General features: G+C 42.1%; 1 protein-coding gene across 1 annotated transcript in view; it reads left to right on the forward strand.

Moving 5' to 3' along the window:
- PPP1R14C (protein phosphatase 1 regulatory inhibitor subunit 14C) overlaps window positions 1–15,828 on the forward strand; it is a 74,994-nt gene extending 59,166 nt beyond the window's left edge. The window contains exon 4 of the mRNA XM_090279974.1: window positions 14,213–15,828. Coding sequence (XP_090136100.1) covers window positions 14,213–14,287 — 75 coding nt within the window. The 3' untranslated portion in view covers window positions 14,288–15,828. The remainder of the gene's footprint in view (window positions 1–14,212) is intronic.
- The last annotated feature ends 203 nt before the right edge of the window (window positions 15,829–16,031 follow it).

A 16,031-nucleotide genomic window follows, 5' to 3' on the forward strand; every position in this document is an offset into this window, starting at 1 on the left:
TTATGGCTAGTGATTCCCCTTAATCCCCTCAGTGCCTGTGTTACTACTAGAATAGTGACCCCACCATAACTCCCTTTACATACTACAAACTTCAGCATTTATGGCTGCTCACCCAGTTACTGATGGCCTCCTCACACAGAAATCTGGTGTGCCCTGGAAACAGTACAGAGGTAGACGAGACAGCTGGAGCATCTAACGGAGCCAGTAGCCAGCCAAGAACATGTTACTTCAGCTCCACCTGTCTGCCTCTCATGATTGGCAGAGCTTAAGCCACAGTGATTGGTGACTGGAGGCAGTTCTACTGACACAGACCCCACCCAGTGTCAAAGACAATTGGCACTTGGCACTGTGCCTCATACCCATTATTAGCCTCAGCTGATTCGACAGGTCAGTGGTTGTAGCTGGGAGTGTCAGGCGGCTCTCTGCATCTTCCCAGGTCTCGGGTGATGAGCAGAGGCAGACGGCAACTGACCAGATGCCCTGAGATTCAGCAGGAAAGTGGGACATTTAAGCATCTCCAGGGCTTTCGTGTGGGCCCACCGCTTTCTCTTCTAACAGCTGTTGCCACCGCTGACCGGTCAGGTAATACACATCACGGTCTGTGACGCAATATTTGCTCCATAAGGCGCACAGACATTTCCCCCCACTTTTTGGGGAAAAAAAAAGTGCTCTTATGGAGCGAAAAATATGGTATATCTTTCAGTTCTTCAAAAATTGCCTTTTATTATTTTTATTAATTTTCTCTCAGGAGTCTATATTTCTCAGTCTTATTATTTAGATGGTATACCTTCTGAATGGAGTGTCTCATTTCTTAGCTTTTCTCTTTTGTTTTCCATCTTGATCTTTTTTTGTCCTCCCTTCTGAAAGATTTGCTTGACTTTATCTTCTAATCTTTTTACTGTTACTTTAAAATTGCAGCTATTTTATTTTTATGTCTAAGAGCCCTCTCTTGATCTCTGGTCATTCTTTTGGTTTTAGTATTTCTTCTTGTTGCCTTGATGCAGTTTATTCCTGTTCTCTTTTAGGATATTAATCAGATGGTTTTTGTTGTTGTTGTTGTTTTGCCTTTAAGATTATTCTGCTCTCTACATTGTCTCTGTTTTCCCTGTATCTGCCTTTTTTCCCCTGTCCATTCTCATCTGTCCTTGCTGATTTTTGGCAGTGGACTCATGTTTGAGCGTTAGGGAGCCAGTAAGCTGATTGAAATCTGTGTGTGTGAGCACAGCCTGTCCATTGGTGGGTCTCCCTGTGGAGTCACCAGGTTATAAACCAGATTTTTTTTTTATGGTTCGTGTGTATGAAGGAAGAGGCCATTCAAAATGTTGCTATTTGGAACTTTTTAAATTTTTTTTCTGGAGCAAAAATGGGAAGGAGGCAAGAGAGTTGCCATTTAGTTTCTTTGGAACTTCTTTATTTATAGTTAGTTGGGGAATTAATGTAAAAGTTGAAACAGTTATTTATTTGGAGAATGATACTAAATTATTGTGAAGGGTTAGGGAAAGAATAATAGGATTATGCTGATGAATTGGCGGTGATGTGGGTTGGGAGGGTTGGGACTGAGAGTGCATCTGGACTGGTAGGTGTGGACCTGCCATTTACTTACTTTTTATTTCCCTTTTCCTCAGTTCTTCTTCTAGATGGAGAAATTTATGTTTTGTTTATTTAGATGGGAAAGGTTGGACTTGCTTTCTCCGCAGATTGGCTCTGCAGCCAGGCAGCAACCAGTAAGAAGTCAGTTTCAAGTTCTCACCTAAATGAGCCCTGTTCTCCCCAAATTTTCATTCAAATTTGTCTATTAAAGAATCATTTCAGTCCTGGCCAGTGTGGCTCAGGGGCTGGAGTACCAGCCTACGAACCAAAAGATCAATGCTTCGGTTCCAGTCAGGGCACGTGCCTGGGCTGTGGGCCAGGTCCCCAACTGGGGGTGTGGGGGAGGCCCCCTATTGAGGTATCCATTGCACACTGATCTTTCTCTGTCCCTAAAAATAAATAAATAAAAATCTTTTTTAAAAAAATTATTTCAGAAATGGTTGGGTAGTTTTGCCTTTGAGCTGATGTTTGTAAGAAACCGATTTTACTGTGATGATTAAAAAAAAGCTTTTATTTTCCCAGGGCTCTATAGTTCACAGTGTGGTAATGAGCACTCTCTTACTTAGTCCTCACAATCATCACTTGAAGTGTTCAGGTGACATACCTAAGACCACACAGGAGTGGGCAGAGAGGCCAAGACTTAACTCTGAGGGCCTGACCATTGATCTTGTACTCTTTCTTCCCATCCTGGCAGTCTTCCAAAGCTACTTGACTCAGTGAGACTTTCAGGACATGAAAGGATTTTGTCCTATCTCAACTAAATACCTAACAATGAATGATTCTCTTTTTCAAGTAGCTTTCTCTGGGGGGGCTTTTTTCTTTTTAATCAAAATGATTTTACATACAATTATGCCACTTTGATGTTAGGAATATAAGGAAGATGTCGCTGCTGATTCAGATACATTTTTACAGTGGCAGGGTAGGATAGGGGGTGGAAAGAAGACTAGACTTTGGATCAAGTCTTCTGCTAGCAGCAGTACTCAATATGTGTGACTTTAAGCAATTTTCTCCACTTCCCTGAGCCTAGAAGATGGAAGCAATAATGACCTCCTGGGGTTTTAGTAGGGCTATTTGCAATAATAATAATTTTAGTGATAGCAACAACAGCAATAAAAAAGCTAAATAATTACTAAGCACATGCCAGGCACCAGCGAATCACATCACATGTATTAACTCATTTTTTCTTCACAACAAAGCTATGAGGTTGACACTATTGTTTTCAGTTAGGGAATTTGAGACATGGAAAGGCTATGTAACTCATCTAAGGGACATAGTCAGTGGAGAAGTCAAGGTATGAAATAAAACACATAACATGAAGCTTGGTACATGTGGGTTAATCTGGTTCGATATAAGGTAATGCTTCTCTATTGCATAATAAATATGAAAAATGCCAAAATTCACCAATAATGAGGTTCTTGAATTATTCAAATGAAGAATAGCCTTTGAAAAATATGCCAGTTTCACAGAAGTGATGGTGTTTTTGGCATGTCACATACTTTGGGGTCCATGGTTTCATCCTATGGAGTCCTTGACTAATAAAAAAGACTGTAGTTTCCCATTTTGATTCATAGCCAAACTGTCAACTTACGACTTGTATATCTTTCCTGGCTTGGACCCTTTAAAACACAACAATATAATTGTGGTCACCACACTAATCTATTGATTGATTAGTAAGAATTTGTGTTTTAATTTTTTCCCCTTGAGTAAATGCCATTTCTGATATAGTTGATATTAAAATAGAGTTGATTTAAAGGTAGAAAAAGGATGTTTCTTATGTAATGCAAGAAAAAGAGTATTTTTGTTTGGATTATTACTTGGATTTGGAGGATCGGTAGTAACAGCCTAGTAGACATTGTAGAAATCAGAGGTGGGGGTATTGGGAGGAACTCCTTTTTCTATTTCTCATTCTAACTTTGCATGGTTTTCAAATCTTTGGATCACATAGAAACACCTCTATTGTATTGGGATGGTGGACAGAAAATACATTTAATATTGAGGGCATCTGTCTTAGCATCTGTTAAGGGAGCGGACTTTTAGAAATCTCTTTTTACAGTTGAAGGTGTCTTTGCCATTGTTCTCTTTTCAAGATCAGATTTTTCTTTCTGTGCCTTTATTTCATTTCTGTGACATAGAAGTTGTGTATTCCCTACCACTTTAGCAATCAAAGCCCATAAACTGATATACATCAGAGGTTCATGCAGATGACTAAGTCTAAGAGGAATTGGTGAGAAGTCGTTCTCGGTGCCCGTAATTTGCCGGGTCACAAAAATGTCATGGCCACACAGAGCTGCAGGAAACGATATCTGATTCTGATCTTGATTTATAAAAAGACTTTGGGGAGGCAGGCTTGCTTTGTTCTTCTTTCTGTGTTGGCAGTAGGAGGGCAGGATCTCCATCTTTTGCCTTAGTGTCATGGGGACTAGATCTCACTTTTCTGACATGCTTTGGTGGTGGCTGTTGTCAGCTCATCCTGATCACATCAGCTCTTGATCCATTTATCATTTTAACCTGTTGTTTAAAATATTCTTGAGCTTATGTGTATATGGAAGTACTCACAGTCCATGTTCACTGAGACTATTGCAGTGGAGAGAAAATAAAAACTGGATATTTACAACACAGGCTATGTGGGTGATTGGAGAGACAGGCTTGGCATTTTGCTGTATTTTCTCGATTCATTTGCTCAGCGAATGGTTATTGAACATCTTATGTGCCTGTAACTAATCTAGGGACTTAGATAAAGCAGTGAATCTCGATGTCCATTTTATTTAACTTTTTTATCTTCATCCAAGGACATTCTTTTTCCTTTGCTTTTAGAGAAAGAAAGGGAGAGAGACAAAAAGGGAGGGAGAGAAACATCAAAGCGAGAGAGGAGCATTGATTGGTTGCCTCTTGTATGTGTCCAGACTGGGGATTTGTGCCCAGATTGGGGATCATACTCATCCAGACTAGAGGGGTCACTAGTGCCTGTACCTGGCCTGGGGATTGAACCCACAACCTAGGTATGTGCCCTGACTGGGTGTCAAACCCACAACCGTTTGGCTATGGGACAAAGCTCCAACTAACTGAGCCACACTGACCAGGGTTGTATGTCCATTTAAGACACAGTCTCTTATAAGGCCACAGCTACCTATGGTGAGAATTGAAATGCTCAAGGAATATGAATATGAGAATAAAAGGACAGCAATGTCCGGTCATCAGCTTATCCCATGGTTCTCTAAGTTAGGAACCAAATGGTTTAACAAAATGTGATTTCAGAAGATCGGTCCTTGCTGGAGAAAGCGCAGGAAGCAGCCACTTAACTCCAGTTTAATGGGTCTGAATCTGAGCGCTCACAGGGGAACCTTTCCATCTGGCATTTCATGGGGTTTCCTCCAAAATGACTGTGGTTTGGGGTTGGGTGAGGAATAGAGCTTGAATGCTAGATTAATGACTTCAAGTGCAACCTCCAGAACAATGTTTCTGAATAGCGAGAGAACTGGGAGCTTCCAAAGAAAGATTGTATTCAGATGAAAACGACATTCTAGTGCTTGTAGCCAGTGGCTATGAGAGTCTTATTATGTTTTATGTAATTAGGCAGGTAAGAAATGAAGGGGTGGGATTCATTAACCAGGAACATAAGTAACCTTAACTAGCAGTCAGAGAGATTTTGGTCCCAGTATGTCAGCTGCTCACACACTTAGAATAGGGCTCTTTATACGCCAGGTCTCCTTGGCACAGGAAAAAGAGCCAGGACATGCCGGAGCTGGCATTTGGATGCACAGTTGGGTTGACATCCTGTGCTCTGTCTACTTCCCACAAGTTCCACTTCGGAATATTTATAAACCTGATTAAGATTGTCTTCATTGCCCTGACCAGTGTGGCTCAGTTGTTTGGACATCATCACATAAAGCGAAGGGTCGCCAGTTTGATTCCTAGTCAGGGCACATGCGTGGGTTGTGGGTTCAGCCCCCTGGTCAGGGCGCATGGGAGGGACAACCGATCAATGTTTCTCTCTCACATCAATGTTTCTCTCCCTCTCTTCCTCCTTCCCTTCTCCTTTCCCTAAAAATAAATAAATAAAACTAAAAAAAAAAAAAAAGATTATCTTCATTGAAGAAAATCAACTGAGAAGTATTAGGTGAGCTTACTAAAGGCATGCAGTCTTGGAGCAAAACTCTGCATTTGTTTCCTGGTCCTTATTCAGCATTCTTGCAAAGGTAGGGAACAGTCTACAAGACCATCATCACTTCTGAGACCAACTGCAAGTTCAGGGGTCTCCAAGACCATACTCATGTTTGGTATTTGGCTAGAAGGAACCACAGAACTCACTGAAAGTTGCCATACTCACAGTTATGGATTACAGAGAAAGGCTACAGATTAAGATCAGCCAAGGGAAGACATGCATGGGACAGAGTCCAGGAAAGTTCCAAATGCAGAACCTCCAGCTGTCCTCTCCCAGTGGAGTCGCAGACAGTGTTGACTCTCAGCTACGATGTGTGGCAGTGTGTAGAGAGCATTGCCAACCAGGGAAGCTCATCTGAGCCTGGAGGTTCACACTTTTTATTAGGACTTGGTCACATGGTCATGGCTGACTGCCCACAGTAACCTCAAGTCTGCCGCCTCTCCGGATATTGAGCTGGTACCATACGACCCAAAGCCCCTGCCCTAAATCACATTTAACAAAGACTGTCTTGCATGTCCCAAGGCCCCAGGTAAACAAAAACACTTTCATTAGGCAGGACATTCCAAGGGCTTAGAGCTTGCCTCCTAGGAGCTGAGGGCAAAGACCAGATAGATCTCTTTTTGGGCAAGATTAAATTCTTCACTATGCAGTCTTAGAAGCAGGAATACCATGGGAATAGTGATGATGATAAGAACTATTATTTATGGTGTAACAGAAGGGAGGAAGAAAGAAATGCCATTATGTGAAGAGCCACATGCATCTTGCCTTTGGAATGCTTTCCTTCCAGTAATTAATGATTGTTATTATTATTTTTTAAGATGAGATGGAGGAGGTTACAGGCTTTAAAGGGCAGTGGGCCTTTAAAAGGTTAGTATTTCAAAATTATTGAATGTGATATTTTTTGGCCTTTTTTTCTCCATTAATTTCAAAAGGAATAGTCATGTTTCACAAGCTCCACATTCTCTTCTTGTGTTTAGACTTATCTAGACAGAAGAAAGAATATGAGTTAAGGGCAATTTAACACATGACTTTTGGATTTCTGTATATTTTAGCAAACGGAGTCACAATCGAAACCAAATTTTAAACAGTTTGGAAATGGATTTCTTTCATTTAGATACGACTGAGGTATCTGTAGCAAATGCTATTGTCCCTCATTGGTAATGGGATACTTGATGAAATGACTTTAGCTTTGAGGTGATTACAAAGTGGGAGATGTAATTTTGCTGAATCAACTCCATTGATTATCTGCATTGTTGTCTGAATTGCAAGTGTATGGATTTTAAGAACCGTATTAGTAGGTGAAGGAAGAAGTAAATGCTAGTAACGTTGAATATGGTGAGGGCAAAGGACCTGCTGTCCCGCATACAAACCAAGGCTAGAATTTGGGTACAAAATAAACTAGCTTAAGAGCAGTGGTCTGACTCTCTAAGATAGATTATGGGGACTGCTCCCAGCAGCAGAACAAATTAATCTTCAAAGGCAGATAGTCAAGAAAATAAATGGACAAGATAGTGTCAGTGGTTTTAAGTTAAGGGAAATGGCCGGGGCGGGGGTGGGGGCGGGGTGTCGATCATCCAGGATGCAGTTAAGACCTTCAGGAATTTCTGTTGGCAGAAGTGATTATAACGGCAGCCGGCACAAACCCCGACCCCCAGCAGATTCATAAGCCTCTTTTCAGATCATGAAAAATAGGATCAGTTCTGCTGTGCCCTGTCAGCAAATGAACCTCTGCCACGGTAAACAACACTACCCGCCCCCAACAGGGGAGAAATTAAATACCCCAGTGGGGCGTGATGATGGTGCTTATGGCGCTGAATGCCCGTGGCTGCAGGGAGCGAACCCAGTGGCACAGTGGGCTGGGGACACCCCCCAAGCTGTGTTCCTCGGTGCGGATTCACTGCCTATGCCTTTGGCCTCCTGTGCGTACTGTATGTTCGGGCTGATGAAAGTTTACCGTGTGGTTTTAAATGCTTGGCTGGTCCTTCGGGTGAGGACATTTTGCCATTTGAAACCTTTTTCAGAGTTGCTATCACGTTTTAAGAGATACCTACTAACTACCCATTCATTGTCCTCACTTATCTAAACTTTGTTGGATCTAGAATTTCTTGCAGAGCATGGTGCCTGTAGTTAATACTGTATTCCATATTTGAAAGTCACAAAGAGAGATTTTAAAAGTTCTCATCGCCAAAAATGTATTGTAACTATGTGCTCAGGAATGTTAACTAGACTTCTTGTAGTGATCCTGTCACAATAGATACATGTATTGACTCACGTTGTATGCATATACCTGAAACTAATATAATGTTATATGTCAATTCTGTCTCCAGTTTAAAAACAATTTCTTCTCTTCCTCCACCTGATCATAACCTGCCTCATTCTCAAGTCAACTGCTCAGTGTCAGGCTTTTTGGAAGAAGTGCCAGGTAGCTACATAAAATGTGTGAGCTGAGGGCTGGGTGAAAAAAGGGATGGGGAAGTATAAATGAGTAGTTACAGAGTAGTCACAGGGATGGAAAGTACAGCACAGGAAACACAGTCAATAATGTTGTAAAGACTATGTGTGGTGCCAGGTGGGTACTGGAAATACCGTAGGCATCACTTTGTAAAGTATGGAATTTTCTAACTACTATGTTGTACACCTGAAAGTGATACAAAATGGTATTGCGCAGTGGGGAGTGCAAGATGACTTGATTTGCCGTCATCTGGGACCGGGAGCAGATGGTCCCCGTGAATATGCATTTTTAAGGAAATGGCTGATGCATTGATTGGGCTGACAGAGGAGACAGGACACAGGAAGTTGCTGGCCCACGTGAATTTCAGCCTCTCGAATCCTTACCTACTCTTCTCTTCACTCTGTCCTGTACTCTGTGTAAGGAGTGGATGATTTTTTTTTTTTTTTTTTTTTTTTTTTTTGCGGGGGTCGGGGAGCAGCTTGAGCATCCAGAGTTCTGCTGGGCGTGCTTTGTTGGAGCTGGCGTGACCTCTACAGTTACTGTAGTTGGTGACACTGTTCACTGAGCAGCGGTTTCCACATTCCTTTCAAAAGTTCTTTCATCAGAAAATACTTCTAAATCAAAGGGCTACCACATCATATCCATTTATTTTATCTTTTTACATGACTCAGAATGCTGAAAGGATGGCATCCATGCAGCTGATGCACAAAGCAGGATTGGCCATGATGCAGTGGTTTCTGCTTTTCCTGCTTTCTGATGGGGCCAGCTTCGTTTAGCGTTGCGAGAGCCTCAATGAGAGTAACAGCGGAGTCCCTCTGAGTGAGTAGGGAAGGTTCCCAGACACCTGGCCCCGGTGATAATTACAAAACGCATGTCCATCTGCCACTCTGGCACAGACAGAGCAGGCGGGACGGGGTGGAAGCTGAAAGCCACAGGGCCCCGGAGCGTTGGGGGGACGAGAGCTCAGAGTGGAGTGTGGCCACTGTTGTGTTGGTCAAGCCCTCTGACAGTGCCACATGGCTGAAACTCCACAGCGAGGAAGGGCCTTCTGTTTTCATGGCGGCTGCCAGGTCCCCTCAGAGACCTGCTTTGGCTTCTTTCTTTCTTAGAAATCTCTCATAAGGCAGGTGGCTGCATGTTATATAAAGTCAGGTTTCCAAGGTCACTGGAAATGTATTTTCTCTTTTCTGTTGCTTCTTTGATCACACACATGCGCACATGTGCTCAGGAGCTGCCCTTCCCCAAATGCTTCTTGCCTTCCCTAACTTCCCCAGGTCAGCTAGTTTTTCAGGGCTGAAAGGAAAATCTCTAGAACCTGCCTCCATAGTAGCTGGGGCCCATCAATCATTTGTACAATTCCACCATTCCCCATTGACACGCAATGGCCCCATTCTTGCCAATTGAATAGCTTTGTCTGTCTTTGACTTACTCAACTCTTATCAGCTCTTGACTTCATTGAGGACCTCTTCCTTCTAGGGACACTAGAAAACCTTCTAGCCAACACTTCCCTTGGCTTCTTAATACCACGCTCTCTTGGGTTTCCCCCATCTCTCCTTTTATTTAAGTCTCCTTTGTTGACTCAAACTCCTCTGCCAGACCTCATTTGTTAGAAGGCCTCTGGTCTTGGCCTTCAGCCTTCCTTTCCTCTCTATTTATGCTTTCCTTCAATGTTTCGCATCTAGTGTGATTCAAAGCATTGTCATCTGCTCTGTCCAGTAGAATTTTCTGAGACAGTGGAAATGTTCTATATCTGCAGAGTTAATTATGGTAGCCTCTAGTCATATGTGGCTATTGAAGTACTTGAAATGTGGCTAGTATGACTAAAGCACTAAATTTTAAATTTTATTTAATTAATCTAAATTTAAATAGACACTTGTGGTTAAAGGCTACTGTTTTGAATAGCCCTGGTCTAGATTATTGTGTTTATAAACTGTGGGTGATGAGCCATTAGCTGGTTATAGCCTGTGTTTGTTTATTTGTTAGTTTCAAAATAAAATAGAATGGAAAATATTAAGAGGTATTACCTATAGTAAGAGTTATCTTTTTTCGCAGAATTTTTGTTTTAGTCTTCTATCTCTACTAGGTTGCTCTAACTATATGTGTGTGGGTCACACATAATATTTTAGTTTTGTTTGTTTGTTTTTAGTCGAAAGCCACTGATCTAGGTGCCCATATTGATGCATTCAGCCATGAGCTGAAACCCACAGTCATATTTATCTGTCCCCTCAGATGTCCAGTAGGTATCCCATGTCTGTAAACCCTTTTCCCCCTCCAGTTATCCCCTCTCTCAGCAAATGCCACCACCCTTCTCCTAACGTTCCTCTGATGAAGGTCCTTTTTTGCCTTCTTTCCTGTCCCTGACCCCCGCGGCCTGCTACCCCCACATTCAGTCCACCAGCAAGGTCTGTTGGCTCTGCCTCTGAAATGGATCCCAACTCCACTCACCAATTTCCATCTGTTTCCGTCCACTGAACTCCAAGCCACTGGCATCCCTTGCCCGGACCGCTGCAACAGCTCCAAACTGATCTCTTTCCCTCTTGTCTTCATAAAGCCTATTATCCACAGTGCAGCCAAAGGGATCTTTTCAAAACCCAAACCAGATGGCGTTCTTCTCTTGGAGAGCTGCTGGTGGCTTTCCTTTGCACCGGGAATGATCCCTCATCATCCGTGTCCACCAAGGCCTGGCGATCTGGCCCCAGCACCTCCACCATGGCTCCCACCATGCTCAACGTGGCTTTTCTTGGCCAGGAATGCCCACGTTCTTGCTCGTTTCTCTGCAAGGCCCCTGCACGGGTTCCACGTCCTCGACCCCCAGATCTTCTCCAAATGGCTTCATTTTGTTAATGTAGGTCTTAACTCAGATGTCTTTTCTTCAAAGGGACAGCCCTTCTCTGACAAAATGAGGGTCCATAACCTGAGTCTCAGGGATCTGTTTGGAAGTAAATGAGATATGTTGTTTCTTATATACAGTGTTTTTGAGTAATAGGAACCAAGAGCCATCAATCAGTATTTTTGATTAGAGATCCTTTAATTTTCTTTGTGAATCATCTGTAATCAACAAAATCTTTCTCTTGCAAGTGGTGTTGTCAAGTTTCTATCTGGAGAATAAATATTGATCCTGCTATTTTTTAACTTAGCTGAGCATCTCATTATGCAAATTTAATGAACACTTTAAAATATGCACAATAGACTATGTTAAGTCATAGGTATATAAATTATGTTAATATAAATTTTAAAATGAGATTTTCATTGATATATCATAAATACAAGGTAAGTTATTTAATTTTTTAATCACTGAGGTTTATACACATCATAATCAACATTTTGAGGAAATTTGATTTAAATTACCAAATTACTCTTGCCTTGAAGAAGAAAGGTCTGTAGTGTAGGTTACATTATTCCTTGTATGATTTTAGTCTTTATTTTTATAATGATCCTCATGAAAAATATTATTAAGATAGTGCAGAAAAATTACTAGACTTATTAACAAGATAAATGATAGGGTTTGTAATTCTGACTTTTGTTGAAAAAAGAGAGAGAAAGGAAATCTACACTCAAATGCTAAAACTTCTCACAACAGTCAATTGAATAACAGATTCCACAAACCATGAAACTGAAATTTATATTCAGCACACTACATGTTGTTTAAGTCACGTGGTAAAAGAGGCAATGGGAAATGCAACGAACTTTTCAAAATGGAAACTGACTATAAGTGGGGAAATTTGGCATTATTTTGTCCTAGAAAATTCCTTAAGTTAGATAAAATAATGCTCAGAAACATAAAATAGGGTCTCCTTTCATTCATGCGGATTTCATTCTGTCCAAGTTCAGAAATGGTGGTGATTAAAATGATTTTGTCCTTTGAGCTACTTGAATTGCTCTCCGAAGGGAATAATCCAAACTGCAGGCAAAGCCCAATGCACAAAGATGTTAACTGTGGCATTGTTTATAATTTTGAAAAGCCAGGAACCAACCAAATAACCACTGATGGGGGAAGTAAGCAGATTGTAGGAAACCCATACACTAAAGGATTGTATAACCATTAAAATTGTTTTAAGAAAGACCATTTAATGTTGTGGGGGAAAGCTTTGACATAATGCTAAGTGGGGGGAAAAGAAGGATGTATTTATATAGTATAATCTTAATTAGGTAAAAAATGCTCTCCGTAAAAGAAAATATGTTAATAGTGGTTCATTCTGAAAAGTAATTGTTGCTGGTTTGTGTTTTCCAGGTTTCCCAGGAAAAGCTCATATTACTATTACGCTAGCAAAAAAGATTATTAAAAAAGAAAATATGAAATAGCCAAGCGTATTGTGTTTTAGAGCCGGAGAGCAGTTGCAGGCATCATCAGTGTGGGGGCTTGTGACCGGGGTTGTCACTGGTCAAGGGGCTTGTCTGAGGGCTGTTTCACCGTCTGTGATGGGGAGGGGTCTCTCTCAGTGCTTTTGCTCCGTTCTGCCACTCATCGGCTGTCACTTGCTGATCAGAAAGCATGACTGGCTGTCAGCTTCATCTTTGACAGACACTAAATAGGAAGACAAAGTACTTGTCGTCTAATAAATGGGGCTTACTTGGGAGCCAATTTTGTGTGTGCGTGAGCACAGACTGTGAATTATGTTTCCTTGCAAGTGATGCAACCTATGGGCACACTTTTCTCTTCCAAGTTCTTTAACTGCTGAAATTGCCCTTAAAGAGACCACAGACATTGTAAAATGCTCAATTGGTAATTTATTAAGTTTTCTGTCAGTCGATACCAAATATTTTAAAACATGAGGCAACAATGATGGTATAAACCGGGAACCATTCTAGATTGTTCTTCAGTCTTTGCGTTCTCATCCATGAATCATAGAATTGCTTTAGTGGGTCTCCCCCAGCATTACCTTGTAAGTGAAATTAGAATATGTAGGAAATATAGAGTAGGTTGTGTATTGTAAGTATTCACTTTTTAAATTTTTATTTCAGGGGTGTGTTTAACATACTGGATTATAAATGTCAAATGTGTGTGTTTTTAAACTAACTGGTCAAAAAAAGTTAGACTCTTACTGTGACCCAGACCAGTGGTTCTCAGTAAAATCCCAGGACCAGCAACATAACATAGGCATCACCTGGGAGCTTGTTAGAAATGCTGATTCGCAGGCCCCACCCCCAACCTGCTGAATCGGACATCTAGGGGTGGGCCCAGCCTTCTGTGCTTTAATAAGTCCCCCTGGGGATTCTGGAGCACAGGCACATTCAAGAACCACTGGTCTAGCCTTGCCTTTCCAGGTGTGGTGGGAGACTAACATTGGCATCACTTGGCAGCCGGCTGGAAAAGCAGAATCTCAAGCCCCAACCAAGACCTACTAAATCAGAGTCTACAGGCTTCCCGGGTGATTTGTATGCTCTCATTAAAGGTTTATTAAAGGGTTGGAAGCATTGATTTAAACCACATATGCCTGCAGGGTCAATGAATGAAGGCAGCCTGGTTTTCTCCCTAAAAAGTACAGATTGACCCTGGCTCATGAAGGTTCGACTTATGATTTTTTACTTTACGATAGTGCAAAAGTGATACTTATTTAGTAGAAACTGTACTTTGAATTCTGATATTCTCCCAACGCGATCTGCAGTACCATACTCTCTCATGAAGCGGGGCAGCAGCAGTGGGATGACTTTGCCCACCTGTAGCTAATGGAAGCATTCTGAGCACAAGTAAGGTAGGCCAGGCTAAGATACAGTCTTCTGAAGGTTAGGTGTATTCACTGTATTTTTGACATACAGTATTTTCAACACAAACCCATCATATGTCAAGCAGCTTCTGTATAGCAGAGAGGAGGCACTGTGGTGTGAAATTTAAGCACTCTTCATTTGTTAATAAAAATTTCCTGTATTGTACTGGTAGGGGTTAATACATCCCTACAGACTCATCAACTAAGGCTAACTTCACTTGACATCAGTTACTTCAAACAGATTTTAAACCCAAATTTTGATGGAGTTACCCCTTCATATTAACTTCTTCTGATCTCTTTTAGGACTTTATCAAGGAGCTGCTCTCTCGGATAAGAGGCATGAGGAAGCTGAGTCCCCCGCAGAAGAAGACTGTGTAATTCTGGCACAGGGTGGAACTTGCCTGGAAACCAAGACAGGGTCCAGGGATTTGGACTTCACAAGGACTTTTATTAAAGAATAGTTGTCCTTATGAGAAACTTGTTTTGGGGTGGAGGGGGGGGCATATCTATTAGACACTTATTCAAGAGCGTTCCTTTTTTGTTTTTAAAGGTTTTATTAGTGTGCTATTTTAATAGCAAAGATATCACGACTCTGGTTTTCAGCCCAATGAGGGATTATCAAACCAGGTAGACATCCAAGGATGGACTGGGCCAGGCAGTATTTTCTTGGAGAAATCCGATGTTTAGGACCTAACTATACAGGGATGATGGTTTTTTAATAACTAGTTTCGTATTCCTTTTATCTTAAGTTGTAAATTTGACTCAGATGTCGAATTTCTCATACTTGTATATATATTAATATATATCTACACACAACAGTTACAATGTAGATGTGAGTTTTATTTCACATTGATGAAATAAACTTGTGGTCGTCCTTTAAGCGGAGGTCCCAGCACGTGTGTTTTTAAGAGGCCACTAGATATTCTTCACGTGAGTGCTGCTGACCTCCAACACCCACTTTATGCACCAAAGTGAAAGAATTCAGTGTATCCGTTATTCGAATGAGCTACACTGCGGAAATGTCGCGTTGGTCAAGGGCTTAATTTATGGACTTTATATCGTTTCATTCATTGGGATGCTTTGCCAGGTCATGTACTTATTGCCTCATTTGTGGTATTTTCAAGTTTTGCGAACCCTTCGTTTGAAGAACTACTGGGATTTCTAGAGAAGGGCCTGTGCTATCTGAGCGGTGTTTTGCGATGGAACATGGAAGCACTGTGTAGCAATTAATTCCCTGCTTTCAGCCCCGTTCTGTGGAGTGTTCTCTCTCCACGAGAGCAGGTCCTAAAGAAGTCAGCAGGTCATGTAGCTTCCTTCTCAGAAGGTGGCTCTGGTCGCTTCTGTGCCTGGGCGGCATCAGACCCAAGGGGGTGAGCTGAGTGGCGAGCAGGTGGAGAGGTGGGAAAGCTTCGCCTTCTCTCCGGGAAGCCGATAGAGGGGCATTTGCTGGGTGGGCAGCGCGGTGGAGACAACATTTCCGGGTTCTCTCAGCAGCATATGGTGAGGACTCTGGCTCGTGGCCCTAAGTTTGCACCTCGATCCCCTTGCTTGGAGCTAAGCCTGGGGTGCCTGCCCTGTCCCTCTCAGTTGTACAGCAGCTCTTTGGGGGAGGCTTAACCTTCAGATGGACATGGGCGGGGTCAAAGGTCAGAGTAGAAACCCTTCCTTCCCTCCAGGAGGCCCTGCTGCCCCCCCACGAAAAGCCCCCCTGCAGTAAGACATCTCTAGGAGGCCCTGTGAGAGCGCAGGGGTCAGGTGTTTTCTATCAAGGGTGCTCTGAACATATTTTATTTTTTAAAAGAACTATGTTTGTGAATTTTATGTATACTGGCAAGCTTTTGAAAATGTATTTAATTTTGTAATGTTTACCAATGATTTCTTTACAAGCTATTTACTCAAATAAATGGAGCTGCTTACAACTCTGCTTACGTGTTTGCCTCGTAAAACACATCCATGGGCTGACTTTCCGCGATCAGACACTCTGCAGCGGCGGGTCCCAGGCTGCTGTGGGTAGCTGTGCCTTTCCAGGCATCTGATCCTGGCTCTCCCCTGATGAAAGCCAAGGAGCTGGAACACATTCCTGGGCCAAGAAGGAAACAGAAGAAGAGCACGTGGCCCTGCC

The sequence above is a fragment of the Furipterus horrens genome, unplaced genomic scaffold (genome assembly GCF_987537825.1).
Source record: "Furipterus horrens unplaced genomic scaffold, mFurHor1.1.pri manual_scaffold_6, whole genome shotgun sequence".
Classification (NCBI taxonomy): Eukaryota; Metazoa; Chordata; class Mammalia; order Chiroptera; family Furipteridae; genus Furipterus; species Furipterus horrens.